The 27,191-nt window shown below is 42.8% G+C and overlaps 2 protein-coding genes across 17 annotated transcripts; one reads left to right on the forward strand and one right to left on the reverse strand.

Annotated features, from left to right (window-relative positions):
• Positions 1-374: 374 nt before the first annotated feature.
• On the reverse strand, positions 375-3,137 carry HARBI1 (harbinger transposase derived 1). Of its 3 annotated transcripts, none has more exons than XM_084208210.1 (3): positions 3,053-3,137; positions 1,691-2,415; positions 375-1,132 (listed from the first exon to the last, which is right to left on the reverse strand). In XM_084208210.1, exons 2-3 carry the CDS (start codon positions 2,358-2,360, stop codon positions 756-758), a joined length of 1,047 nt encoding a protein of 348 aa, XP_084064336.1. In that variant the 5' UTR covers positions 2,361-2,415; positions 3,053-3,137; the 3' UTR covers positions 375-755. The 3 variants fall into 3 exon arrangements, with proteins under 3 accessions (XP_084064336.1, XP_084064335.1, XP_084064334.1); XM_084208209.1 differs by lacking the exon at positions 3,053-3,137 and adding an exon at positions 2,763-2,899; XM_084208208.1 differs by lacking the exon at positions 3,053-3,137 and adding an exon at positions 2,566-2,854.
• On the forward strand, positions 2,285-27,071 carry ATG13 (autophagy related 13). Of its 14 annotated transcripts, XM_084208199.1 has the most exons (19): positions 3,050-3,383; positions 6,400-6,475; positions 8,815-8,896; positions 9,752-9,832; positions 10,453-10,572; positions 11,088-11,134; positions 11,689-11,829; positions 12,884-12,924; positions 13,470-13,566; positions 13,915-14,013; positions 14,741-14,831; positions 17,179-17,277; positions 18,383-18,493; positions 19,605-19,738; positions 20,949-21,066; positions 21,782-21,859; positions 22,162-22,278; positions 22,744-22,872; positions 24,052-27,071. In XM_084208199.1, exons 3-19 carry the CDS (start codon positions 8,828-8,830, stop codon positions 24,127-24,129), a joined length of 1,650 nt encoding a protein of 549 aa, XP_084064325.1. In that variant the 5' UTR covers positions 3,050-3,383; positions 6,400-6,475; positions 8,815-8,827; the 3' UTR covers positions 24,130-27,071. The 14 variants fall into 14 exon arrangements, with proteins under 14 accessions (XP_084064327.1, XP_084064330.1, XP_084064321.1 ...); XM_084208201.1 differs by lacking the exons at positions 3,050-3,383; positions 6,400-6,475 and adding an exon at positions 2,285-2,350; XM_084208204.1 differs by lacking the exon at positions 6,400-6,475 and having other exon boundaries at positions 3,048-3,383; positions 20,949-21,033.
• Positions 27,072-27,191: the final 120 nt, after the last annotated feature.

Consider the following 27,191-nt stretch of genomic DNA (forward strand, 5'->3'; position numbering starts at 1 on the left):
AACCAAGACAACCAGTTTCCTGCTGCAGGAGCACACCAGCCTCACCTCCACTAGCCCATTTCCTGATGTCTGTCAAGTACCCAACAGAGTCACCATAGCTTAACATCTTCTCTAGCCTGTTTGGGAAAGAAAGAATGTTCAATCCCTCTAGATATGTGCAAGCACTAGTGTGTGCCCAGCAAAATGCCAGACCCTTCCCAGACCACAGCTGCCAGCTGTGTTTTCAGAGAAATCACTGGAGTTTGTGAGATGTGCAAGATGGCAAAATGGTGTTGAGCAAGAATTTATACCTGCAAACAAAAATATAAATGTTTGCTTTGCTGCTCATGAATTCACAGTAGAAAGGAGCTCATATGGAAATTTAATTTGTGCAAAATACTGTTTAAAAAATCAATGATAAATGTTTTGAGTTACACAGTGGAATAGAATTGTTGCTTTGTAAAACAGTGCAAGGTTTACAAATTTTCCATCACTATAAAAGACAATTTCCCTAATTTTCCCACTGTTGTCACATTAGTCATTGTTCTCAAGTGAATGGGGTGCCTCTAAGCATCACGACAGCAAAAATGTACCAATTAAACTGAATCTCTGGAGAGACTGAGAGGAGTTCAGAAATTTGCCCGAAACGAAGAGAGTGTATTTCTTCTCGTCTCACATCTGCTTAAGTCTTTACAGGCTTAAAGAAGAGGAAGGGGCATATTTTCTCCGGATAACTTCTCAGATCAACTGTTAAAAGCCTTCTCTCTGTCACAACATTAGCTGAAATGAGTAAGTAAAAGTTCCTGACGAACACGACAGGCTTCTGAGTCCACTGATTCCATTTGCTCGTATTCTTCTTCCGATTGTTCCATGTGTCCTGTGGCTGGTGCAGACCACACGTCCAGCCCATGTTGCAGGGAGATGTTATGAAGCACGCAGCAGGCCAGAATGATGTGGCTGGACTTCTCTGGAGAATACTGCAGGGTGCCTTTGGAGCCATCGAGGCAGCGGAACCGCGACCGCATGGTTCTGAACGTGCGCTCAATGACGTTGTGAGTGGCGGAATGGGCCATGTTGTAGCGGTACTCTGCAGGCGTCTCGGGAATGTGTAGAGGGGTCATCAACCACGTCCTGAGCAAGAAGGAGCTGTCACCTGTGAGCCGTGGAAAGGAGCAGGACAGGTTACACACCAACAGTTAGCCACAGATTTCAGCCTGGTTTACTGAAAAATTCACTGAAAAATTCAGCAGATACTGAATAAGTTCTTCCTCTGGCTAAAAGAGAAGGCATGGAAGAAGTAACTCTGGTTTACAAATGTGACGAAGTAAAGACATTCGGTTTTACACAAGAAGATTTTCCACAGAACAGTTTTAAGATAATTAATCTACTGCATAAAACAGGGGAAAAGAGTTGGACTAGGGCAGTCCCTAGAATTAAAAATTGCATAATTCAGCATGGAAAGGTGTAGAATACTGAAAGAAAGCTATTAACAGAATGAATGAGGATTAATACATACAATACTCAGACTGTATAAAACAGATTAGAAGTTAATGTTCTAAGCTTCCAAGATAAGGGTTGTCCAAACTAAGTCATAAATCTTAAAGCAATTTGCAGGAAAGCAATTGAAGGTAAATATATCACTCGTGCCCAGAGTAAGGAAATAATATATAATTGACTTCCTACTGAAAACAAGGATGAAAAGCTGACTTACCAAGTAGCCAGCCATCTTTATGTAGCTCAGTTTCAAACTGGCTTGTGAGGGTTGCCTGCTCTAACACCATGTAGTCAGGCAGGCTGCCTGGCCAATGCGTTTCAGCACTAAGGAGGACTCCTCTGGAATCACACACCATGAGGCAGTTCAGGGAATGGAGACCCTTTCGGTTCACATAGGACAGGTCCTCAGCATTTGGCGCTTTTATTGCCACGTGAGTGCAGTCAACCACCCCCAGCACTCCCGGCATTCCTGCCAGCCCATAAAAGTCATCCTTCAGCGTCTGTACAGTAGCATCATCTTTAGGAAAGTGAATGAACTGTGAGGCTCTTTCCACCAGTGCTTCAGTTACATTGGCAACACAGCGGCTCATCGAGGCTTGGCTAATACCAATAGCATCCCCCATGCGAGTCTGGAAGGAGCCAGAGGTATAGAAACCCAACGCAGCAAGGATTTGTGTCTCTGGACTGATGGCCCTGGACCGCTGTGTAGGGCGTGAGAGAGTAGCTCCCAGGAGATCCACCAGGTAGCAAATGAACTGCCGGGGAAAGCCGTACGTGGATACTAGATACTCATCCGTGACATCCTCCAGCTTGAAGCGATCCAGAGTCCTGTGTCCGCGGCCATAGAGCAAGAGGTCGCAGTCAAGAACCGCGATAGGTACGGCCATGGCTGACGGCGTCCCCTGGGGCTCCTCTCTGACAGGGCTTTCCCAGAGGCTTCACCTGCACGAAGCAAAAGAAGATACTCAAAATAGTTGTTATTGCTGAGCTTATCAGACTCCGTTACCATTTTCCTTTCAGTCTGATCATCCAGCAAACCTTTTAACTTTTCTTTTTCTGCTTTTAAATACACGGGCAGCCAGGTAGACTCACCGCGGAGCCGACAACTCTGCCTGGCGCTGACAGGAATTTAGCTCCCGTGGCAAAGAGGGAGCTGGAGCCGTCCCCAGTCACCCTCGCCGGGGCACGGCAGATACGAGCCGCGGGCAGCCCCGGCGGGCGCCGCCCTTGCCGGGCGCCCCGGACCCCACGGGCCGCCCGACCTCCGCCGGAGTCGTCCCAGCCCTTACCGGCCCCGCGGCCGCTCCCAGGCGGACCCCGCCGGCCCGGCCCCACATTCGCCGTGATAGATTCGCCACAGGCAAGGGGCTACCGGCGGTAGCGGTACCGGGCGCTGTACCGCTTTTCTAGGCCTGGCGACCTCCCGTCTTCCGGGACTCTGGGCTCAGCGCGCCGCGGGCGGGCGGGGAGCGGCGGCTGCGTGCGGAAAGTGCCGCTGCGGACACTCAGGCACCTCCCTTTTTCCCTCCCTTCCTTCTTCCTTCCTTCCCTCCCCCGCCCGCAGCGGATGAAAACAAACAGCGGCGATGGCGGCGGCGATGGCGGCGGCGCAGCACAGCCCGCGGGTCTGAGGGCAGCGGCAGTCCCGGCCCGGCCCCCGCCACGGGCCGCGCATCCCCGCCGGCGCTGACACTCGCGGCGAGACCCCCGGGCCGGGAACGAGGAGGAGGAGGGGCGCCGGCCGGAGCCCCGGAGCGGCTTCGGGGCTTGGAGGCGGCGGTCGCGGCCCCGGGGCCGCGGGGCTCTCCCCGTGCCCGGTCGGGGCGCGGAGGAGGCGCCGGAGCGCGGCGGCGGAGCGGGCCCCGCACGGGATGAGCCGCCGCGCTGCCAGCACTGCCGGCCCCGCGCAGGTACCGCGGGCCCCCGCAGGGCAGGGCTGGGAGCTCCGCGAGCCTGCCGGAGGCCCTTCCTGGGGAGGGGGCTGTGACGTGCGTCTTAAACCTTTAGCTACGGCTTCGCGTCTCCGTTTTACTTTGCTTCGCTGCTCGCGGGGTTCGGTTCCCGACGGCCGCGTGTCGGCTGCGATTCGTTTTCCTTAACGACTGGAGGCTGTCAGTGGAGCCTGGGAAAGATGTGGCCCGCTGTAATCTCAGCAGGTGGTCATTTAAAATCAAAATGCTTTACAGCCTTTTGGAAATAGTAGAATCTGAGTCCGCACGCTCCATTTTATAGTCTTGTATAGTCTTGCTGTGTGATGCGAGTTTGGGGTATGCTGGGAAAGAGCAGAGATTTACAGGTGGTCGTATCTTTCTTTCCTGTGGGAGGTGTGGCTCTTAGGGCACAGTCAGAGTCGTTCCCGTGGATTCGGTGGGAGCAGAGACACTTTCCATGTCAGTGAACTGGTAGAAAAGGGACTCTCTCGACTAAGCCAACAAACTACCTTCTTACAAATCCCAAAAGCGATGTGACTAGGCACATAACAAGGGGGAAAAACGTGGCAAATTATTGCCTTAGCTGAAAATTAGTTGGCTGTCCAAATAAAGTTTAGAGCATCTCCAGATTATTGCAGGAGCGGCCTGACCTGGAAGATCCTTCTTCTTGTGGCAAGAAATAAGTCTTTCAGATGAGACAGGCTGTCTGTAGATGTCCAGAAGGATCATACAGGACCAGTTTATTTTGCTTAAATGGTATTGTATAATCTTAGTATTTCTGAACATACGTTCATACAATAGTTGAGCAATGGTGATTGTGTTGGTGATTATAGTGCAGGGTATGTAGAAGCAGATTCTGGTTTAATCTGTATACTTTGGCTTGACAAACAAACTGAGAGGATGGACCTTTAGACTGATACCATTTTTAGACCTTAGGGAAGTACAGGATGTAACTGCTGGTCAACAGGAATTACTTAATTTTGTTTGTAAGTCAGTGGAGCTGGCAGTGCTGGCTTTAGTAAGGTATTTACTAAGCTGCGGAATTATTGGTTAAAAAGTGAGTCTGTTTCCTGATCAGGAGGAAAAATTACCTCTTTATCAGCCAAACCTGAGCATATAGTAAACTACAGAGGCTTTGATTACATCAGGATGTTTATATTATATGAAACAGTTTTTCTGCTATTAAATTTATTCTATTCTGCTATAGAATTTAATCTTTTCTTTAAAAGAAATCCACAAACTTTAAAGAATGAGTGTCATACCTTAGAACTGTTTGCTACTTCTCCCTAGGTTTCTGACTAATCTACTAAGAAGGCAAAATGGAGATTAATTTTAAGTAATTGTAGGATACTGGAGTTTGACTTGTAGGCCCAGTCTTGAAACAGAGCACTGTATTTATGAAGATCTTTATATAGTTGCTTATTAGTGTGCTCAAAATACCTGCTTGCAGTGAAGCTTCTGTTCTAGGAGCTCTTAAAAGCTTCAGAAACTTCCATGTGCTTCTTGTTTACTGCATGATTCAACGACGCTTTTCTGAGCTTCTCATAGGACATTCTTAGAGATTGGATTTGGTCCTGTATTTAAAAAGAAGTTCTGGAAGAGTGGTATGGGCAAGGAGTGCAGTCTGGGGCGCCTAGTCTGATAACTGGGAATGAAGATCTGGGATGAGAGCTGTCCACAGCCCTCTTCTTACTGCTACACCCACTCTGGTTTCTTCCCTTTAGTTGTTTCAGTTTCACTCTGGCATAAGAACTATTAGTAATTATTTTGCATTGATGAATGTCTGGTTGAAAACAAAGCAAGATAAATCTAAGTTGTAGCAGCCACGGCTCAGAGAAATATAGGAGATGATGCAAGCAGCCTCTATATGCTTTCCCCAGCAGCAATAATAATGCCTGGTGTGTGTCAGGTGCTTCTGCTCCTTTCCTGTTTCTGTAGTTGTCAGAGAGATGTACTGGCTCAGTTCCCATGCATGGAACACGTAGTGTAATGCTGCTCATCCCAGGTGTTCCCGTGCACCTGCAGTGTGCCGGGTTACAGGTGTCTGCTGGCAGTGGGGCTGCTCTCGGCTTGGAGCACGGCGTGCCTGTCGCTGTAGTTCCTCTTGGCTCTGCCGAGGCATTGAGGGGGGAGGGCTCTTGCAGTTCCTTGCATCGTGCGAACAACGAACAACGCCATCACCTTTGCTGATGTGTCCGTCTCCTCAGAGAAGGAGGGTATAAATAGCAGTAGAGCATATGAGGCACAACACTTCGATGTTAAACTGTTGGATAAAATCTGTCTCAACCTTGGGAGAAGAAATAAGGATGTAGTCAAGAGAGCCACATGTGGCACTTCTCCTTTGCTGTTTCTGATGTTTCTGTTCACAGTAAAGTGAAGACAAAGGCATATAAATAAAAGCAATAGTATAAAAACAGATGTTGCAGGAAGTGGGAGACAAAGCAAAAAGCCATATAGACAAGATGCTAATTGCATCATGTGCTGGTGAATATATCAGTTTACTTAAGGGATTACCTGGTTAAGAGGAGATCAGTCATCTGTATTTTTCTAACCTAGACCAAGGGCTATTTCCTTCTAGTAGTTATTCAGTGTAAAATGAGCCAGTGTTATCCTTAAGCATAGGCCTGTGCAGTAGCACTTAACAAGGAGCCATGCTGGCATTGCAACCTACTGGATGTGAGAAGTTGATTGAGTTTGGTGGAACTAAGTTTAAATAATTTCTTTCCTCTTCAGGTCAGCTGTGGCAGCTAACCTGAGAGTACCAAATAATTTTTGTAAATAAAAAGTTTGCTGTAATTCTAGCTCCATCTTAACTCTTACCAAGACTGATTCTAAAGGTGAATGTTGTTCTAAGCCTTAGAAGATCTCAGGCAATCACCAGAGGCACTCCTACAAAAATGAGGAGATGATGGCTGTCAGATGAGAGCCCTTAGACATTTCAGGAGCTGAGTTCCAAAGTCCCAGTGTTCCCATTAAATTATTTATTCCTTTCCAGGAAACCTTGCCTGATACTTTCTGCTCTACTTTGGACTCTGGTGGGTTAACTGTTGCTGGCATTTGGAGCTTGAGAGGTAACAGTATGAATCTCCAAATGTTTGATTAATGTTACAGGTAGTGTCAGATCTTCCAGGAAGAATCCCAGCTCTGCTGCAGCAGGGCAGAGCTCTGCAGAGGCTCTCATTTTTTGAACCCTCTGGTGGTTGTTTCTCTCCTCTAGAGATATTTGGGTCATTAGAACAAATTTCTGTACTGCATATGGAGCCATGCTGATGATCATCTTTGTTTCCTTTCCTAACAGACCAGTGAGCCTAACACCTTCCATTTGTCCCCAAGTATCTTGAAATAATTGATATCAGAAGTTTTTTCCAGCCTCAAAAGGCAAATATATGTTTTATTTGACAGCTCTCCCACAATATCAGGATATATACTTGTATCTTTCTGCAGGGGTCACATATCACTTTTCACATTAAAAGGCAGTATGATTTTTTTTTTTTTTAGTATTTAAATATCAGCATTCTCTTCACTGAGAAAAATATATTTTTTAATGCTGTATTTTGTTGCCTATATCAGCCAGGTTTGTCAAAGATCTCAAATCTTCTCAGCCCTTACAGTGCTGTACTTAATTAAGTCAAAATAGTAATAAGAGGTTGTTCTTGCCTGGGGTTTTGTTTGTTTGCTTGTTTGGGGGGATTTGTGGTTTTTTTGTAGTGGCACATGTCTGTACTAAAGGGTTTCGTGTTGTTAATTTTGAGTACTGTGTCAAATGCTTTAAATGCTGCCTTCCTTTTGCATCCCCCACAGTGGAAAGGGTCTATAATCTGTCTAGTGGAGGTAAACACAGGGAAAGAAGGGATAATGGTTTCAATAACGAGGTTAAAATGTCCAAAGGATAATTTGAAAATCCATCTGATGTTGAATCACTTGTGTTGTTAGTTCTCAATTTAAATTATAATTTATAATGAGAACAGTACAGCTTAAGGAGATGTGGGATGAATGTAGCCTAGGAACTTGCAACTATACTGTATGTCCAGCTTTCTTTTTATAGAGTCATTCAGAAAGCAGCAGTGTTCTCTATAAAATGCTCTGTAAATTGCAGTACTCTTATCTTGCAGCCCTTTTTGATTGATGCTCCTGAAGCATTGGGCTTTACTGTCATTAAGTGTGATATTTTAAATAGAAGTATTGCACGTGCATGGTCACGAAAGATTCTGTATTTTCTGCGTGAACAGGGCTATTGGCCCTTTTGCCCTGCAAGCTTTAATTTGCATAAATAGCATACCTTGCTGTAAGTTCAGTCTTTGCTTAATGATTGAACACTGAATAACGTTGTGCACAGCAGCTGCTCGTGCTCCCTGACCTCAGCTGGCCGGCATTCCTGCGAGGAGCAGCACGTTCCGTAAATACGGGATGTCTGACAGGCTGCTTCAGGCTGATTAGCTGTCTCAAAACTGCAACGGGGGTAAGAGTGAATTAATGCTTTGAAGGCTTACAAGCAAAAACTACAACAAATGCTACTAATTAAGGCGTTCCTCCCCAATGGTCTCTATATGATTATTAACTTACGTGTGAAGAAACTGAGAGACAGAAAAATTGTGATTTATCCCAGGCCATGTGACATGATGGTTACAAAAATAGGATTAGTGCCTTGCCCTGCCCTGCTTCAGACGCTGTGCAAGTTCATTGTGTTCCTAGAAACAATTGTATTTTGAAAAACAAGGCAGTGTCAGTGTGAAAGCTAAGTATTTATTATCAGAGCTTTTGAGAGAAGTGAATGGAGGATTTTGGTCTATTTCTTGACAAAAATTTGTCTTTTCAGTTGGTTGTAGGTAAACTTTGTAGCTGTGTAGTTTTACTTCAAGTACTATTTATTTAAAGTAAAGAAGCAGTGTAGCCTGTTCCAGCAGTGGTTTATTATATAGATATCTGCTGAAGTACCACTGAAATACTGTTCTGAGAATTTCAGGCTCAAGAAAAGAATTTGTCTTGGTTTTGACCAGTGCTGATAGCTGAAGATACATTATTTCTGAAGCAGAGACCTCCATGTCTGATGGTTAGCTTGGCATAGAATGCAGTCATTGTGGTGTTGGGGTGTTCAGGTTTTTTTGTTTGTTTTGCTTTTTTAAAATTAAGATAGCAAAATTGTAGAACTTGTACTGAGTTTTAATTTTGAGCCTTGTTTTTTTAAATTTTTTTTGATCTTTGTACTGACCAGATAAACTATCAATGCGCATTTATACTGGACACTCACATCCCAAAGTTTTTAGCAAAGTTTTTGTGTTCAGATTTTGACAGGTAGAGCACTTTGGTACTTATAATTTCTTTTGAGATGGCCTCTAATGGCAAAAATATTTTGAAATCTAAACAGAAAGCTGGAAGAAGACTTCATTCCCAGACCTGTGCTATATTTCAGATTGCCATATGCAATGGACACTGATCTCAGTTCCCAGGACAGGAAGGACCTGGACAAGTTCATCAAATTTTTTGCTTTAAAGGTAATTTTTCTCCTTTGGACAAATGCCTCTTCTTCCTTGTTTAAAAAAATGCCACAAAACAAATTATGTACTTGGTGTGGCTAGAGTAACAAGATTGAGGTTTGGGTTTGTTGTGGTTTTGTTTTATTTTGTTTTGCTGAAGAACAAAGCAAGAAGAGCTGATGTCAAATTTAGGAGATTTCTGAGAACAACTACAAAAACATATTTTCCCCTTTTTTCTACTCTCAAATCCTCTTCCATCCTCCAGAAACATCCTGCTTTAGAATCAGCTGTGGGCACTTCACACCTCTGTCAGTTTTGGGTTTCTAGAAGCATGTCTAACCAGCAGCTGTTAGGTAGTTTATCTGCTGGACTCCACTCTCTCAGCCTATCTAAATTTTTATATTGCATCCAAAACCAATAATACCAGAATGTTCTTTTGAATGATGTTGATACATAATTATAAAATTTGGCCTCACTTCATACATAGATGCAAATAGATAATCTGACAGTGGCTTTGGTCTAAATGTACAGATTCATTTGGCTTTAGTTTAGTTGTTCAGGCCTGGGATATTTTTGTAAATTTTTCTGAATTTTTCTATTGAAAACTGCAAATCCTAATTGCAAAATTGACTTTGTCTCTTAATGTTGTTACAGAGAAAGATCAGCCTAAAATGATTTTCTTTCTGAAATACATTAAATACATAATATGTAATAATTTAAATTGATTAGAACTGAAGAACAGTGTAGCAAACGCTACTTCTCTACATCCTGGTCAGCCCTTTCATCTTTTTCACTTGGGGCTTGTGTAGGTCAGGCTCTGAACTGAGGTTCAGAGCTGGTGCTGAGCCCAGTATCCTTTTCTTTCTATTCCAGACAGTACAAGTAATTGTCCAGGCCCGACTTGGAGAGAAAATCTGTACCCGCTCATCATCCTCCCCAACAGGTTCTGACTGGGTAAGGTCTTATTTTGTAAAGCAACTCCATAACTCTGTGTGTGCGTGCTGAGAACAGCATGCGATTATTACAGTCTTGTGCAGACAATAATAATTATTCATAGAGTAGTGCTATATTTAGTTATGTTGGTGAAGTTGTCAGGGGCTGGTGGTTGTTATTCACATGCAACAAATCACTCTGGACTCTTACAGGCTGATGAGAAATGATGCCTCTCAGCAACTCCTGTCAGCTAAGGCACATTTCCAAGATCTGCTTGGGGGTGGGGTGATGAGTTCTTATCTGTCAGAAGTTTGCTACTCTGCAATTCAGGACATTTTATTATTGGGCTTTATTAAAATTGAAAAGACTCAAGATACTCTGTGGGTAAAGATAAGACTGAAGCAAGGGAAAAGGAGCATATTTTTTTATAGCAGGATTAAGAAAAACATTTGAATTAGCAGCCAAGAGAATCTTTGTAAATATGAAAAGCTTGAACCCAGCTGGGAATTTTCTGTTTCATAAATATTTCAGTGGACACTGACCTAGTATGTTTTATATGGGTCTGTGAGCCTGTCTGAAATGTACCATCAGGCAGTTTTTCAAAGAAATAAAAAAATGGAACCATCTCTTTGATTCTGCAGTTCAATTTGGCAATAAAAGATATACCAGAGGTTACTCATGAAGCAAAGAAAGCCCTGGCAGGACAGTTGCCCGCTGTTGGACGGTCTATGTGCGTGGAGATTTCTCTCAAAACCTCAGAGGTGAGAACTGAGTCATAACAGATGCCTTTTTTTTTTGTTGTTTGTGGGGTTTTTTGCCTGAATCTTAAGTCAATTACCAGAGCTCCTGCCCTTTAATCCAAGACAATGTGAGAATATGTAAATCTTATTAAGTTAGGTGATATGCTAATGAAATGAAATATATTGTTTAACAGAAGCAATTCACTGCAAAAATCTGAGGCCAAACACTCAAATGACACAGCAGAAAAATCTAAATTTTTTTAAGAAATTAATTTTAAGAAAATGAAATGTTTAAATTTTAAGAAAATAATTTCTTAGCCCATTAAGAACTTAGGCATTCTAAAGAAGGTATTCCCTCAGGTGATATAATTGTGCAGGGACACTGCCAGTGCACCTTTTTCTATCATTGCATCACACGAAAGTGGGAGCCAGGAGACAAATCATTGAGAGGTGTGGCCATTGCTGATCACTAATGAGATTTGAATGGGTCTGTGTTCTGAAATGAGCCTTTGTTTGCCATCTTTTCTCTGATCCAGGGGGACTCCATGGAGCTGGAAATTTGGTGTCTAGAAATGAATGAAAAGTAAGTGCATTCTTTGTGTTTGTAGTTCTTAGCTGATGCAATGGGTACATGTGGTTAATCCATGGTGATCAGAGCACATACTGACTGTGCGGCCAGAGGCGCTTCAGAGGGAACTCCTCTCTTTGTCTAGAGAAGCAGTCAATCTGTTTAAACACCAGTGTCAAGAACATAAACTAGTAATTTAATTCCTTCTTCATTCTTCCATTACAACTAGTAGGATTCCTCAGGTACAAGAATTGATTGTCTCAGTAATGACAAGTGCTTTTTATATTGAAAAGATGTCTCTGTTTGGTAGAAGTCTGCATGGCATTTTTCAGCAATTCTACAGCAGGTGACTAGGTTGAAGCAGGATGCTTAGCTGGTTGGTCAGTACAGGTAGCCACACTGGGGCTTTATTTATCATTTTGGCAATAAAATTAAACAACTGGCCCAGAGTAATTTTTATTTTTAATAAAATAAACAAAAGCAACTGCAAACCAAAACAAACAAGAACCCCAAATCCAAGCAACTTAGTTGTGGACAAAAGACTAATTTTTTTCCTTTGTGTTCTCTAGATGTGACAAAGAAATCAAAGTTTCATACACTGTATACAACAGGCTGTCTCTACTGCTGAAGTCTTTGCTTGCTATAACCAGAGTAACTCCAGCCTACAGACTCTCTAGAAAACAAGGCCATGAATATGTAATATTGTACAGGTAAAGCAAAAATTTTCTCATTTGAAATGCAAACAGGAGAGACCAGACTTGCACAGTGTAGCTGCAAGTGTAGTTAAAAAGGGATGAGCAATAATAAAATCAAATTATGTGTATAGAAGTGCTACTGATCAGTGACAAAAGGAAACTTTGGTCTATGTATCACCTTATAGACTTTACTTGAGCCATTGAAAGGAAAGCTAAGCATAGGCTGTGAAGTGTTTGCCTGCCATGTTAGGAAGAGTAAAAAAATTTCTACATGCAATCCCTTAAATTCTTACTAGCATCCAGTTGTTTGGTGTCTGGCTTGTGTTTGATAAATGCCTCTCTACATTGCACATAACTGCAATGTGTACTTTTGCAGCATAGATTCAGACTTTCTCCTGTTACTCCATTTTAAAGATGCATCCTCAATTCCATGTCCTGTAGTTTTTGCAGTTTACACATCCTAATACTGGGTTCAGCTCTGTTTAGCCTGTGAGTCTGACTGGCTTGTAGTTCATAGTTATCTTCCAGACTCTGCTTTTGGCTGTGAGAAAAGTCTTTGACATGTATGCATAGCTAATTTATATGATTGTAAATTTCAGGTTTGTTATCATTTGCACAGCTTAAAACTCAAATTCCTGCCATTTTCACTTTTTTGCCTCCATTGCTGACTTGGCGTGTACTTAAGAGCAACTCTTACAGCACAGTTAATCTTTTATGTTGTGTGATAAGCATCAGCTTTTAGACTCAGACCTATCAGTGAAGTTTGTATCACGTCACATTTTTGCTCTGAACTGTAGACTTAACCACAGAGGCTTAAAAAACTTAAAGAGAAATTTCTGACTGGACTACCATTTTCTTTCTCCTTCTTTTTACTTGACCTCCTCTTCTTCTGGAGCAGCTGTAAGGTTTTTTGAGATGGGCATTCCAGCCATTTATTTTGGGCTTTTTTTTCCTAAAGAGGAAAAGTAGTTCCAGCCTTCCAACTCCCAAAATTAAGTAAGGAATTAGGATATGTATAGCATTATGTCCCAACTGGATCTAACAGCTTTTCTTTTTCCTTTTCCTTCAGGATATATTTTGGTGAAGTCCAGCTGAGTGGCTTGGGAGAAGGTATGATTAGACAACACACAAACAAGAGCAGAACTGTGTTTCATTCTGACTGCCTTTTGGTTACTATTCCCAAGTACCATAAGGAAAATTAGTGTGAGGCTTACATATGCTTTTTGTCTGGCTCTGCCAGTGCAGCCTTGTGTCACACGGTGACAAGTATAATGGTGGTACTTGGACAAAGTCTTGGGTGACTGCCATTTTGACTCTAGTGGTACAGAACTGAAATAAGAATATAGAATTATGTTGATAAGGGGCAGGACTGGTAAAGGAGATCGTGATCTACTGAGGAACAAGAAGCACTTCAGAACAATATTTTAGACCAAGAAGCCAGGAAGCAACATCAGAAGTCTTGCAAGTGATGCCTACCATCAAGGCAACCTAGTGCTGCTGTTTTGTTATGGGTTATGGGTTCTGTGTGTGTTTTTGGGGTTCAGATTGCAAGAGATAATGGTAACACTACTGAAATAAGATAATGTAAAGTCAGAATAAAAAAGTGTGGCACATAAATAATCAGTGAAACTGAGAATTATTCCTTAACTTTGCAGGTTTCCAGACAGTCCGTGTTGGGACAGTGGGTACCCCAGTGGGCACCATCACTTTGTCTTGTGCCTACAGAATCAACCTTGCTTTCATGTCAACCAGGTGAGAAAATGTGATCATGCCAGAAACTGTTTTACAATAATTCACTGTTAAACCCCTCATGTTCTGAGCCCCCAAATCTTTCCCTTTTGCTTATCCTTTCCTGCTGAGATTCTCTTTCATGAAGAATGCTCTCTTTCTTGCTTAAGCCTTGCAGCAAGGGGAGTATTTGGGTAGCCCCGAGCCAGGCTCTAGAACTCCAAATTGTTGATGCATGCCTGGAGTCACAGGACTAAATTGTAAAGATGCTCTGATCCCATTAATACACACCAGGGTTTTCTGTAAGGGCACCATGAACTGGGAAGAGTTAGAGAGAAAAAGCCAGTAACACCATTGCTTGTTGCCTTGCAGGCAGTTTGAGAGGACCCCTCCTATCATGGGGATTATAATTGATCACTTTGTGGACCGTCCCTATCCCAGCTCTTCACCCATGCATCCCTGCAATTACAGGTGAGGAAATACTGAGTTGAAGTCATGGGCCATGGTAAAGGCATCCATTATGCCCAAATACAGAGCCTTTTCCACTCTTTGTTGACAGCATGGGAAGGGACACGGGAGAATTAGTGTCAGTCATATTGGCATAGTTAAACATGTGATGAAGAGTGACATTTTTCTCCTGACATTAAGATGGCTGAGTGCAGCAAACCCCAGTATTTTCCCAAATTCTTCACAGAAGCACTTGGACACAAAGGATGTTTAATCTTGACTGCCTTCAGGAATTTGAAAGTGTAATGGTTAATCCTGATGCGGAACTACATGTCTAGATGCATGCATCCCTGGATATTTTTTTGGGGGAAGACCAGTTTAATTTCTCTTTGGAGATCAGAGGTTTGCCTTCTCTAAAATGAATGTGAGGGCATTCAAGTTTGGACCAGTAGTATTGTTTGACAATGGCTGTGTAAACAGCAAAGCCAGCAGCACTAGCTAGTGTAACAAAAGCATTAGTTAGAAACACCTGTTATTTTACGTGGGGTAGAAGACAAACACCAGAGGAAAACTGATGTTTTCCCACTTTGTTTTCCTCAGATCTGGCAAGCATATGAGAGCCCTTCATAATTCTTCTTTCAACTACACCCAAATACTCTCAACCTCCCTGCAGTGTTTGTCCCAGTGTGTTTTACTATTTGTTTTAAGGAATATTTCTGGTTAGAAAACTTGTTTTTTCTTGCTGCTTTAGAGCTGGTGAGGACAATGGTGCAGTATACCCCTCAGTAGAAGATTCCCAAGAAGTGTGTACCACATCTTTTTCCACCTCTCCTCCATCTCAGGTAAGAGAAACCAGGCTCTTTTTACTTCTAGACAGAACAATTGCTGTAAGAATAGCTTGCATTTTCCTACATCAGCTCTTGTGCAAACAGAAATCCTCCTGCTGCTAATTAAAATTTAATGTGTGGATTATTTATGTCATTACACTCTAGAGTAAAATCTATTGAAATTAGATACTAATTTCAACAAAATTCCAGGGGCCTAGAAAGACTGAATTACTGAGGATTAAAAGAGCCTATTCCTGTAGCTGGGTTGAGCTGTGCTTGAAGAGGACAGCAGTGTACTTACACATTTACACATTTGCATACCAATACTGCAAGAGGAGGAATTCAAGACATTGATGCCAGGCAGCTTAAGTAGGAGTAACAGACACATTGAGAAAGAAACTGAAATACCAGGAAAATGCTAGAGAAAGACGGAAAAAAGACAAAAGCTGTATTTATTGGACCATCTAAAATTAGTTGGGGCAGCAGGAATAAGTATTGGCAAAAAAATTGCCCATGCAAATTTCATTTAAGTTTCAATTTTAAAATAAATAGATAATGGTTTCCTTTTGAGTATAAAAATCCAGAAACTCCCAAGTTCTCGTACTGTCTTGCATATCTGACTCCACAGTTCTGTATTTTGAAGACATAGCCAGAGTTGCTATTGTCCTATTGCTTTAAATACTCAGGATTGCCCTGCCTTGTTGTCCAGCCAAGCAGATGGCTCTACTGACCTTTAAAGACAATCTAAAGACTCTAAATCTCTTTCACTGTCAATGTGAAACATAGAATGAAGTATAACTGGAATGCTTTTCCAAACGGAAAGAATTTGCTATGGGTCTTTCTGCTGCATCAGAGGAACTAATATGCCTGGTTTAGCAGAATGTATTCTGCTATATGAACAAGCTAGAAATGAGCTTCTCTTATGAAGCATTTCTGTGCCAAAGTGCTTTCAGGTGACCAGGCATCAGGCAATGTTGAAATAATTAGCCAGCACTCACGGTAAGTCTGATGGAATAAAGCTTTTCTTATTCTGCAATACACAGTTCAGGAAATTAGTTTGTGGCTGAGTTGTGTCCTGCGTTTTCCTGAAGTGGGGAAAATACAAAAGATTTCATAAGGAAATTTCCACTGGCTTGCTTGTGCCAGTGTTACTTAACAGTAGTAGTGTATGTAATTACATTGAAGCTGACGTTTCTGCAGGGGTCACGAAGCTTTACTGTCACTGAGGGGGGAAGAGCTTTATGAAACCACTTGAACCTTGAGGATTCACATAAAGTATGAGCCTACATTCTTGCTTTTTTTTGTGGCTCATAGTTGTTGTATGCTGTGCCCTTATTTGTAAAGCAACTGCCAGTCTTTGTTACCACAGTTAGAATTGTAAGGCTGCCTTGGCAGAGTGGACTTTAAATTAAAAGTGAAAGAAGAAGTTGTTCTTTTTTCTTCAGCTTTCTCCATGTCCTGTGCAGGTTAGTGACTAGGAAAATACCAGGAACTGTGTGATTTTGTAGGCAAATTGAATGAATCTCTGCCTGCCTTCTCAGTAAAAGTGATGCCTAACCTGTGTGATACAAGGAAATAGTTGTCACCTGCTTTGCGAGCTTGTATGTCTGCATATGTGTGCTGTGAAGCAGCCCAAAATTCAGGAGAGTCTGGCCATGGGTAATACCCAGAAATGGAGTTGAAGCTTTCCTCAAGTCATTGCTAGAAAAATGACTGTGGGAGGGTGTATGGGACTGAACCAGGTTTGGATTGCCCTTTTTGCATTAGCACCCTCTGTGAGACTGTACTTCTAAAGTTTTTGCTCCTGTTGATGGAATTCCTGCTTCACATCAGTGTATTTGAATTGCACTGTAGTCTGTGTCCCCTTTATTCTAAGGGTGGAGCAGAGACATGCCAAGATAGGATCCCTCAGAAAGCTGGAGGATAGGGAGTATGGATGGATGGAGAGTGCTGAAATAAAAGTAATTTGTAAATTAAAAAAAAAAAAAGAAGTACTTGACTGTTTCTGGCATCTGCTCAGCTTTCTTGCTAATTCACTAGTACCAGTTATAATTAACTGTGGAACAGAGTCTCTGGCAGTTACTTTCTGTCAGGGTTTACTGGAGTCTAAAATATTACCTGTGTTCAGTGGTTTACTCAGATTAAAATACAGTCAATTCTTTACAAAATGAATGTGCTTCTGGCAATACTGAGATTTCTGCTCTCTGTGTAGGTGTGGCTGCTGCAGCCAAAACCTCTTCACTAGCATTCAGTTCATCCAACTCTTCATAATTCCTCTCTGAAGTCCTTCTCTCTCTCTTTCTCTCTCCCCCCTCATTCTCTCTTTTCCTTGTTTCCTCTGTTTGTCTGTGTCTATGCACAGTGTGTTTTTACTGTCACAAAGGCACATTTTCAGACCCCTCCTCCTGTGGTGACGGACACCTTGAAGGTCCCAGTGATGGGGCTGGCCTTTTCACATCAAGTGAGTTGTCAAGAGAATATGCTGTACATGGTCAGAATACAAGTTCTGGCATGACAAAACAAATACAGGAAAATACAAATTTGACAATGTGGAGTGTTTGTTGTGCATAGGAAAGAGTGCTGAACCCACAGTGAGCCAGACACTTTACTGAGACTGGCTTCTTAAATGCCTTTGCAGATGAAAGTCTCCCGAAGACAGGACAAGCACCCCTAAAAACACAACAGCTGTCAAGGATTGTTAGTGAAAGACGCTAGTAAGGCACAATTCTGAGTGTTTTCTGTTAACAGCCAATGTCCCTAGAACCTGTGTAGTCATTAGAGCTCCACTCAGCTGAACTAGCCTCATGTGAATCAAAGTGCTGTTCCTCATTTTGATCCCTGTAAAGGACATCAGCTTTGGTGCTGCTGGAGCTCACACTGAGCTCTGGAAGAAGTACTTGTGAGGTCAGGCAAGTCCAAACAGGAAGGTTTCATCTAACCTGACTGGATAGATTTCTGCCTGGGATGTATAAGGAATTTCTCCTGGGTTTCACTGCTTCCAACACTTAATTCCTAAAGCAATCTCACAAGGGTTAGCTTCCCAGTTCTCTTTACCTGGCACATTTATGGGACCATGTATTCTTTCACTGAAGCCATTTGAATAGGTCTGGAAGATGAGCTGTTTTAATTTGCAATGGAAGTAGGTTCAAACAGTTGATAATGAAGTTGTTTTGGGATAAAAAAATATTAACTCTTTAGTAAATTCACCATGGCATTCATGTAACCCACTACACCAGTATTTGAAGTAGGCCTGTAGACCAGAGCTTCCTTGATACTGGATGTCAGCACAGCCTTCTCCTATATGTGTAGGAAGCCAATCTTCTCTTCCTGTCAAGGCTCAGACTTAGTCCCCTGCTACTACTGTCAAATAGTTCTCACAGCAATAAGAATTTTTTAGAACAATAACCTACATTATTGATTCCAATGAAAATCTAGCATCCTTCTGCCAGCCTGAAATGCTGTGCCTCTGACTTTTCCTGTTCCTTCTTCAGTGATTATTCAGGCTGTGGGGCATTCCCTTTCCTCTCTCCTCTCCCTTTGCCCTTGTTTTTTCTCTTCTTTCTTAGCTTTCCAGCTCTCGTCTTTCTTATCAGCCTGCTGCCCTGGGAGTTGGATCAGCTGACATGGGGTATCCTCTACTCTTTGCTGGTGGCTTGAATGCTGCACACCCTCACCAGGTACTTGTAGAGAGTAGAACCAGCGTGGCTGGTATTGCAGCCATTTGTGTCACTTGTACACCTGAGAGAGGCGTTGAGACTAGTGCATGCATTGGTGTCCTGTCTGTCAGGAATGGAAAGAATTTAAAGTAAACACAGAGAAAGCAAAACTTCCACGGGAGTTGGGAATTGGCTCCTCAGCATGCCTGACTTTACTGGGGTACGGGGTCATGTGGAAAAACTATGCCAAGAGAGCAGGCACCAGACCTGTTTGCTGCACCAGCTTGTCAGTGATTCTAAACGTTGCCTGTCTTACAGAGCTGCTGCCCCTGTAGCTGTCCAAGCACAGTTCTGTAGGCTAGACATATGATACACTGGCAGTTCATATTGACATCGTTATATTGGTTCATCAGAAAAATAAGCCAAGTTGACAGAAGTCTTTTTCTGCTTGTAATATTGGTGTTGCTCCAGTTTTGCTGACACAATGTTCATAAAATAAAATAATTTCGGTTGGAATGGTCTTACAGTGAGCATCTAATCCAACATCCAGTTCAGGGCTGGCCAAGTTAAGGCCTAGTGTTAAGACAATTGTCCAAATGCCTCTTAAAAACTGGCAGCTTGGGGCATTGACCACCTCTCTAGGAAGAGAACACTGTTCCAGTTTTTCACCACCCTCTCTCCAAAGAAATGCTTTCTGATGTCCAGTCTAAGCCTCCTTTGGTGCAGCTTCAAACCACTCCCATGCATCCTATCACTGGATCCCAGGGAGAAGAGAGCAGCATCTCCCTCTCCACTTCCCCTTCTCTTGAAGCTGTAGGGAGCCATGGGTAGCAAGAGAATGTAAGGTTTTTTTCCTCCATTCCTCCCCATGAAGCAGAGGACTTATAGCCAGAGAACTCTGCAGTGTAAAACACACCTGAAGTGGACAGTAGAATAGAAAGGGAGTAAAAAGTGAGTTTGTATTGTGATAATACACTCCTGCATGCTCTCTGAGGCTTACAGGGGCTAGAGCCTGGTCATATGCCTAAACCCCCACAACTTATGCCCAGTATGATGGAATCTACTTTGTATTGCACTGTTGTTTTTGTTTGATTTTGAGATTTCTTAACTTGACTGTTTCTTTCTATCTCAGTTGATTGGTCCAGGCAAAGAAGGGGGAGTTCCCCCAGTTCCTAGCCAGCCAGCACATGGCACTCAAGCTGACCAAGAGAGGATGTGCACCCCACTGGATGGAGTCCATTACTCAGCAGCTACTCCTTCTAGCAGGTAGGTTGGTTTTAGATGATCCACCCCTTTTGCTAACCCACTTATAAGCCTTTTAAGATAAAGTTTTTTGTTTCCCCTTTCCATTTATTGTTTGTAGCATAACTATTGTCTTTTCATTCCTTAAATCAACTTGCAGATTTCTTTGATTGGGGCTTTTTCAACCTTTCTTCAAACAATGATCTTGCCCATCTATTTAAACCTCTCAGTCTGTGTAATATTCTTTTCTTCTTCTATGTCAACTTTATTATCAATTTTATAATTTTTTCAATCTTTCCGCTGATTTTGCTGATTGTAAAACAAGATGCAGTAAGTTCAAAAACGACTCTTAAATTCTCTAGAGACTTAATGTGCATCGTTACCAAAGCCAGTTGTAGTTACCATAAATCTGTTCACCATTTTAGTAAGAAACTTTAGGCACAAAGTTATTTAAAAGGAAACAATGCAACCTCAAACTGTCCTAAATCAACTCCCTCACAGCTAATTAAATCCTTCTGTTTTTTTGATCACCATATTTATTTCTTGAGAAATCTCTCTTGGGGTCACATACTTGTGAGTCACAGAGGTTTTGCTCTGGGGAAACCAAAACTCAGTTGGACTAGCACTTTCCTGGGTATACTTGAACAGTAATCCTCTTCAATCCTTTCAAGGTAATCCTCTTTCCATGGGACAAAACTATTATTTTGTTTTTAAGTTCTGAATACCTGTGGTAGGAAAAAAACCAAAACAAATAGGTCAGATAGACTATTAGGAAGTACCTAATAGCCATGGAGTGAATTAATCATACTGGGAGTGGCTCTGTTGTCATGTACTAGATCTGCTGCATTTGTGAACTGAGTGACAGATATAATGGGAGATCTCTCACCTTCTGAAAGATCTGTGAGTAATGTGTTACTGAAAAAATAGTAGTGGTGAACAGGAATTGCTGTGAACACACAGCAAGGTAAAAACCCATTTCCCAGAAGAAAAGCCTATTTCAGCAACTTTATATTCAGTTAAATAGTTTTTGTCCAGCTTGAAACAAAAATCTGATTCCACAAGTGTCCACTTTCCTTTTGTGCTCCTGACTGAGGAGGAAGGTACAGTACAAGGACAGATTTCTGTTGTCCTTCCAATAGTAGGAGTAAACCAAGAAAAATGAAGGAGTCTCATAAAAAACATTATTTATCTTCCCTGTGTCAGGAGGCACTAATTATGTATTTTCCTCCCCCAGTGAGGAGACAGAAACAGTATCCAACAGCAGCGAAGGAAAGTGTGGCTCCCCACATGACCTTTTGGAGACCATCTTTATCCGGAAGGTGGGAGCTTTTGTCAACAAACCCATTAACCAGGTAACAAGCAGTAGATCTTCTCAGAGAGCACCATAATACTTTCTTTTCCCATCTGTTCATACATAGAGGAGCAAAAAGCACCAATGCCAGGGTACCCTCAGAGACTGAGAGTGCATATTTCTGCCTGCTGCATTTCCCCACAAGGTTTTGCCAAGGCGTATCTTCTTTTTCATAAAATCCTTTTGGGATGTGACAGCCATTGACTTTACTCCACTTTGTCAGCACCCTATTTGAGAATAGAAGACTTGATACTCCACTTGGATCTCACAATGATCTGCCACTACGACAGGTCCATAAACTAGGAAAGCTGGCAGCAAGCCTCCCTTCCTTGAAGGAACATGCAGTAGACCAGTTCATCACTAGAAGCAAGCACCTAAGTTCAGCTAGGCCAGCTTAGAGATCTGCTTGGTTCGTAGGGCTGCAGTTGTAGGCCTTTTGGATGAAGGAATAAGAATTGTTTCAATTTGTAGCAGTTCATTAATCCTTGCCTAAGTTATACAAGATATGTAGCAATCCCATCTCAATATGTATCTGCATTAGGTCAACGGAGTATCACCTCTGGATTTCATGCCTTTTAAATGGGGTTGTCGGCTCCTGCCTAACTGCTGACGTGATTTGGGCCGTTTTTAGCTGGCCTGACAAAGACATTCAGTATCCTTTTCGTGTCGGGTAAGCAGAGCATCTTAGTGAAATTTTGTTTGCTAAATCTCCTCAGGTGACCATGGCCAACTTAGACATTCCTTTTGCCATGTTTGCTCCCAAGAATGTTGAGCTGGAAGATAACGACCCCATGGTAAGACTCTTCCAGAGGTATATGTGCCTTCTCAGCATCCCTTATGCAAACAACCATGCTATTCTCTGCCTTGAATACACTTTGGTTTTGGAGAAAACAACTAGTTATTCAGATTTGTTTGGTTTCAAGAAGTCTCCTGTGTTGAATCTTGGGCTCTCTAGACATGCAAATAACAGCATGTGTTTGCTGCCCCTGCTCTAGTTCATGTTAATTGTCCAACCTCCTAACTGCCCCCACACTGCCAAAGCACACACAGACATGACTGTAAGATCAGTACTCACCGTCTTTGATTTCTTGGGCAGGTCAATCCTCCCGAATCCCCAGAAACGGAATCTCCTCTACACGGCAGCTTACACTCGGAGGGCTCCAGTGGCAGCAGCACAGGGAACACCCATGATGACTTTGTTATGATCGACTTTGTAAGTGCCCTCATCAGAGCTCATACCTGCACCTTAGGTGGGCTTCACGTGCTGGGGTGATGGCAAATGCTGTCAGAGTACTTTTCAGTGGGAGTGGTAAATACACATCATTCACAGTACCACACTCTAGGGCATGGCAGTCCCAGAACTGCAAAGACACTGGTACCAGGCATCAACAGCTACAAATTAAATACCATTTCAGTTCTCTACTATCATCTGAGCTTGGCATCCTCTCTCTTAGCACCTAAAGGAGCTAGATTCCAAAGAAATGTTCTCTTCCAACTGCTCAAGTGGTATTGTGATATGAAGAGATATTGGCTGTTCTTCAGTTATTTAATATGCGTTATTGCAGCAACAGTTGTAATGCCAAGATGTTTACTGATAGCAGGTAATGACTTTACCTGAGATTATAACAAAGGGGAAGCCAGTGTCTCTGGGAATTAACAGCAATGTCTTTGATTGTAGAAACCAGCATTTTCAAAAGATGACATTCTTCCAATGGACCTGGGGACATTTTACCGTGAATTTCAGAACCCCCCTCAACTCAGCAGCCTCTCCATTGACATTGGAGCACAGTCCATGGCAGAGGATTTGGTATGGAATCCTAAAATTTCTGTTTGTGGAAATCATATGTACTTTATAATGCTCTCCCTATTCCTAGTTTGAAAAAAGTATTTTCATAGAATTGTAGAATAGTTTGGGTTGGAAGGAACCAAGGTCATCTAGTCCAACCCCTCTGCAATGAGCAGGGATATCTTCAACTAAATCAGGTTGCTCAGCCTGGCCATGATTATTTCCATGGATGGGGCATCCACCACTTCTCTGGGCAGCCTGTTATAATTTTTCACCAGCTTCATAAAAAAATTCTCTCTTATCTAGTGTGACTCTTTAAATTTCATACCATTGCCTCTTACCCAAACACAACAGCCCCTGCTAAAAAGTCTGTTCCCATTTTTCTTAAAGGTCTCCTTTTAGTACTGAAAAGCCAAAATAAGATCTCCTCAGAGCATTCTCATTCAGGCTGAATCATTCCAAGTCTCTCAGCCTGTCTTAACAGGAGAGGTGCTCCAGCCCTCAGATCATTTTTGTGGTCCTCCTGTGGACCCACTCTAACAGGCCCCATGTCTTTCCTATACTTTTCAGAAGAGAGACCCTACCCAAAGGGAGTCCATCTCTAATATATTCCAAATAAATGCAGATTTGTTTCTGGTACACCTAAGCCTCTGAAACTGGTGTGTGTCTTGAAGCTGAAGGCTGCTGCAGCATGCTTGCTCTGGGTCACTGAAACCCCCCAAACTAATCCTGCCTATGGGGTGTCTCACTTGGTGGCAAACCAGGCCTGACTTTGCAGCCTGAGCAGAGTTAGAGTTCTGGTGTGGCTGGTGAGTCACATCTGGGTGAGCACTCTGTTAGGCTCTCTGGCATTGTACCATACTGTGGAGAAAAATCAAAACCAGAGAGCAGCAAGTGACTTGATGAAGGCAATGATTTGAGTGGGTTATTGTGCTGCAGCTGGTGGAGATTGCACAAGGTGAGGCCCCAGTGCACCTCCTGTTCCTGCAGAACAAACAGACTCTGGGCAGAGTGCCCTGCTCAGGGTCACTTGCTGGATGCTGTCAGAGGGCTCCTGCTTTTGTGCACGTAGAAAGGTGAGCCTGGAGCATTGGTGAGGGATTGCATGACTCAGAAACAGATTTTTTTCCCTAGTGTGTTTAAAATTTCCTTCTGTCTGCCGTGAATGAGCCCTGATCTGCATCTTTCCTTACTTTCCAGGACTCGTTACCAGAGAAGCTGGCAGTCCATGAGAAAAATGTCAAAGAATTTGATGCTTTTGTGGAAACCTTGCAGTGAAGCTGTTTCCCAGTTCTGCTGCAGCAATTCTTCCTCCTCGAGGCATCCTGGAGATAACATCAACAAATATCTCTATCACCCCTGCTCTGCCTTTTGTCCACATCGACTAGTTCCCTCCATCAAGTGAGCTTTCTTTTCTCTCTTCAATGACAGATATGGCTCATCTGCTGATTCTCCTCAACTTTTCCACCACATAGTTCTGGAACGCTTTTCCTGCTCACAGTCAGTTTTAAGACTTCAGTAGGGACACAGGAAGTCAAACTCCAATGTATGGAAACTTACTTTCTCTTCAGTCTGTGTTCTGTATGGAGGGGCTTTGTGGAAAGTTGCCATATGCTTCCTCCAAGGGTCCTATGGTGTAAGGTTCCTAGGTAGAGCTTCTTGCTAACAGACTTTTCCTGCAGTCTCTGATCCTGTTAGAGCATAGAAAGCTTTGGCTTATTTCCAGGGTCTGTGAGTTCAGCAAATTCGACTGTTTGAAGTCCAGGACATCCATTCCACAGAACTGGGCATTTCATCCTGACTTCAGAGTGTGTGCTTGGAGCACAGGAGAGACGTCAGCTTTGGGACCTGCATAATCCAAGTTACCTTTGTTTTCCTGCTGCTAAGGAATTGGGTCTCTACACAGTGCAAGGCCCTCTGTTAGGTGGCTGATAAGCAGGAGTGAAACTACAGGAATGCTTTCCACATTTCCTTCCTGAGTGCACTGGCACTCGGCCATGCTGAGTTTAACAGTGTTGACTGTTGGCAAGCCTGCACGTAGCAGCTGTGATGATGCTGAATTCATAGTCTCTGCTTTTGAAACATAACTGTAAATACTAGGAATCCTATTTCTTTAGGGTTATGTAACTAGGAGTCTTAGTCCAAGATTTTTTCCTCTAATCCTTGCAAGCCTTCCTGCTTTATGGTTAATAGATGATCTTAAGAATTAAAAAATATTTATTGCTTTTAAAGAAACCTATATTTAAAAGATGTTTTGTTTTCATGTAACAGTGCGGTCATTCTGTCCTGATCACTGCAGAGAGCAAGTGTGCCATGGAACCCTAGCCAGTGAAGCTCGTCTCTCTTTGCAGGAAAATATCCAAGATATTTATTTTCTAAGACAGACTTGATTAATATTATACTCTGTTTGGGGGACTATGTGTCCATTACATCCAGTCAGGGCTCACTGATAGAATGAAATGCACACATCAGTGGAATGGAGTGGCAGGGACTTGGTAAAAAGCTGTTTTCTGATAGGCATAGATGAATTTGTAGTGTTCTTTGGCCATTCAGAAGGCAGCTTCTTTAAAGAAGCACACTTTTTTGGGAAGCTTATGGTACTTTTTAATCAGCTAGCTTTTGAGTAGCTGAAATTTTATTTTTGTAATAATCCAGCCACTGACAGTGTGACTGGCTGGAATTGCTCTATGGGTGATTTGGCTGTTGCATGTCTTCTGCCTCATTTAAGGATGGGAGGAGAAACAGTGACACTAAGCAGAAACTTGGATAAGGTGGGTTTTCTTGTGTTTTTCTCTCTTCCTGCCCCATTTAACTAGAGTGAGCAACTACAAGACCCCTTACTGTCCAAAACCACTTCTTTTCCCTCTAGTTTCTTTTAAGTGGAGTTGTGGTGCTTGAGTACTGAGAATCCATCTTAATTTCTTCAGAGTGGCTGAGTAACCAACCTTCTGGTTGGTGCAGTGTGGCAGCTTCATCTTAGCTGCATTCTTTGTTGGAAGAGATTGCCTGCAGCTGATGGGGGAGCCCCACTCCACTCTGGAACACAACTTCTGTGCCACTGCTGGAGCAAGGGGCCAAATTCAGAACAGAGCTTACTATAAGGCCAGAGCAAAGCAATGCTTTGAACTTTATGAGAATTTTTGTTGAGAGATGTGTTTGGTGGGAGGCCTTGTAAGCTCTACAATTCCAGGTAAGAGCTTCATTGAAGGAAAATTACCCACCAGAACCTTTTTATTTTACTCAACTGATTCAACTTCTTAGCAACCTCACATGGAAATTGCTTTGTCCATGCAAAGTAAGATGCACAAACATTTAAAAAAGGTTCCAAGACGAAACAGGGATTCAGTTAAACGGGCCGTAACAAATACTTGATACCCATCCAAGAGCCACCTTGTTTCACAGGTGGAAAGGGTCACAGAAGGGTGCAGGAACGCATGGAATTAATGGATCAACTGCCTCTCACCTCTGCTCAGGAAGTTGGTCTGCCACTTTGTAGAAAGTAGTTCATACACAGGTGGTTGTCTGCTTTAGTCTCCAAAGTGATACAATCTGGGCTGCAGAGCAGCAGAGATGAGGCAAAGGGCTGGTTCACACCGGATGAATAGAGAATAGTTGAGGTTAAACTTCATCTAGCCAGCACTCCTGCTGTGCTCTTCTGCTAACAAGCTGTGGAGCAAGCAGGAGCACTGCCATTCTTGTTAATCCCATCCAGGAGGTCAGGTCTTGTACTTGTGCTCCTTTATTTGATAGAGTTCCTAACATGGCTACAGCTCGCACATCTCATAAGGCAAAATGGCACTGTGGCATGTTTTCTTCTCTTCAAAAGGCTGGAAAATTGCCTATATAAGCTGCTAGTGTTGAGCTGGATTGCCATAGCAATAAGAGATTCTCCAGGGCTGACTTACCTGACTCTTCTCTGGACAGTCCTCTGTTTTAACACACAGTTGCTACATCTAGGCCCTGAGTTCCCTGACCACTGCACAAATGCTCTGCTTCAGTAAAGACCTAGCTGCTGCTGTGGCCTGCCACAGATTGTGTTATGAAGGCTGTTTATTTTAGCAGTTCTCTGCTCTGCTCAATGTTAAGGACAGTATCTATGTAGCTGCTGATTTACAAATACTTTGGGTGGAGGGGAAGGTTCCTCAAGTGTACTGTTTTGGAAAGTCTCCGGTGTACTTCAAGTATTCAAAGAATTTCCAATAAAACTTTTGTGTAAGCAACACTGCATTTTTCTGTGTACCAACAGGTCTGGAACAGTCCCAGGCTCATGCTTGTTTTCCTCCAGAAAAGAGGAGGGTCCGGGTTCTCTCAGTGAATGCAGGACAGAGCAAATTGCTGCC

Source organism: Fringilla coelebs (assembly GCF_963513975.1).
Source record: "Fringilla coelebs genome assembly, chromosome: 6".
In the NCBI taxonomy this organism is placed as follows: Eukaryota; Metazoa; Chordata; class Aves; order Passeriformes; family Fringillidae; genus Fringilla; species Fringilla coelebs.

Coding starts and splice junctions, on each gene's coding strand:
- ATG13 (XM_084208201.1), top strand. CDS start 8,828: ATGGACACTGATCTCAGTTCCCAGGACAGGAAGGACCTGGACAAGTTC. Junction 11,135..11,688: donor TGTCTAGAAATGAATGAAAA/GTAAGTGCATTC, acceptor TGTGTTCTCTAG/ATGTGACAAAGAAATCAAAG. Junction 22,873..24,051: donor AGTCCATGGCAGAGGATTTG/GTATGGAATCCT, acceptor CTTACTTTCCAG/GACTCGTTACCAGAGAAGCT.
- HARBI1 (XM_084208210.1), bottom strand. CDS start 2,360: ATGGCCGTACCTATCGCGGTTCTTGACTGCGACCTCTTGCTCTATGGC. Junction 1,133..1,690: donor TAAAGATGGCTGGCTACTTG/GTAAGTCAGCTT, acceptor CACGGCTCACAG/GTGACAGCTCCTTCTTGCTC.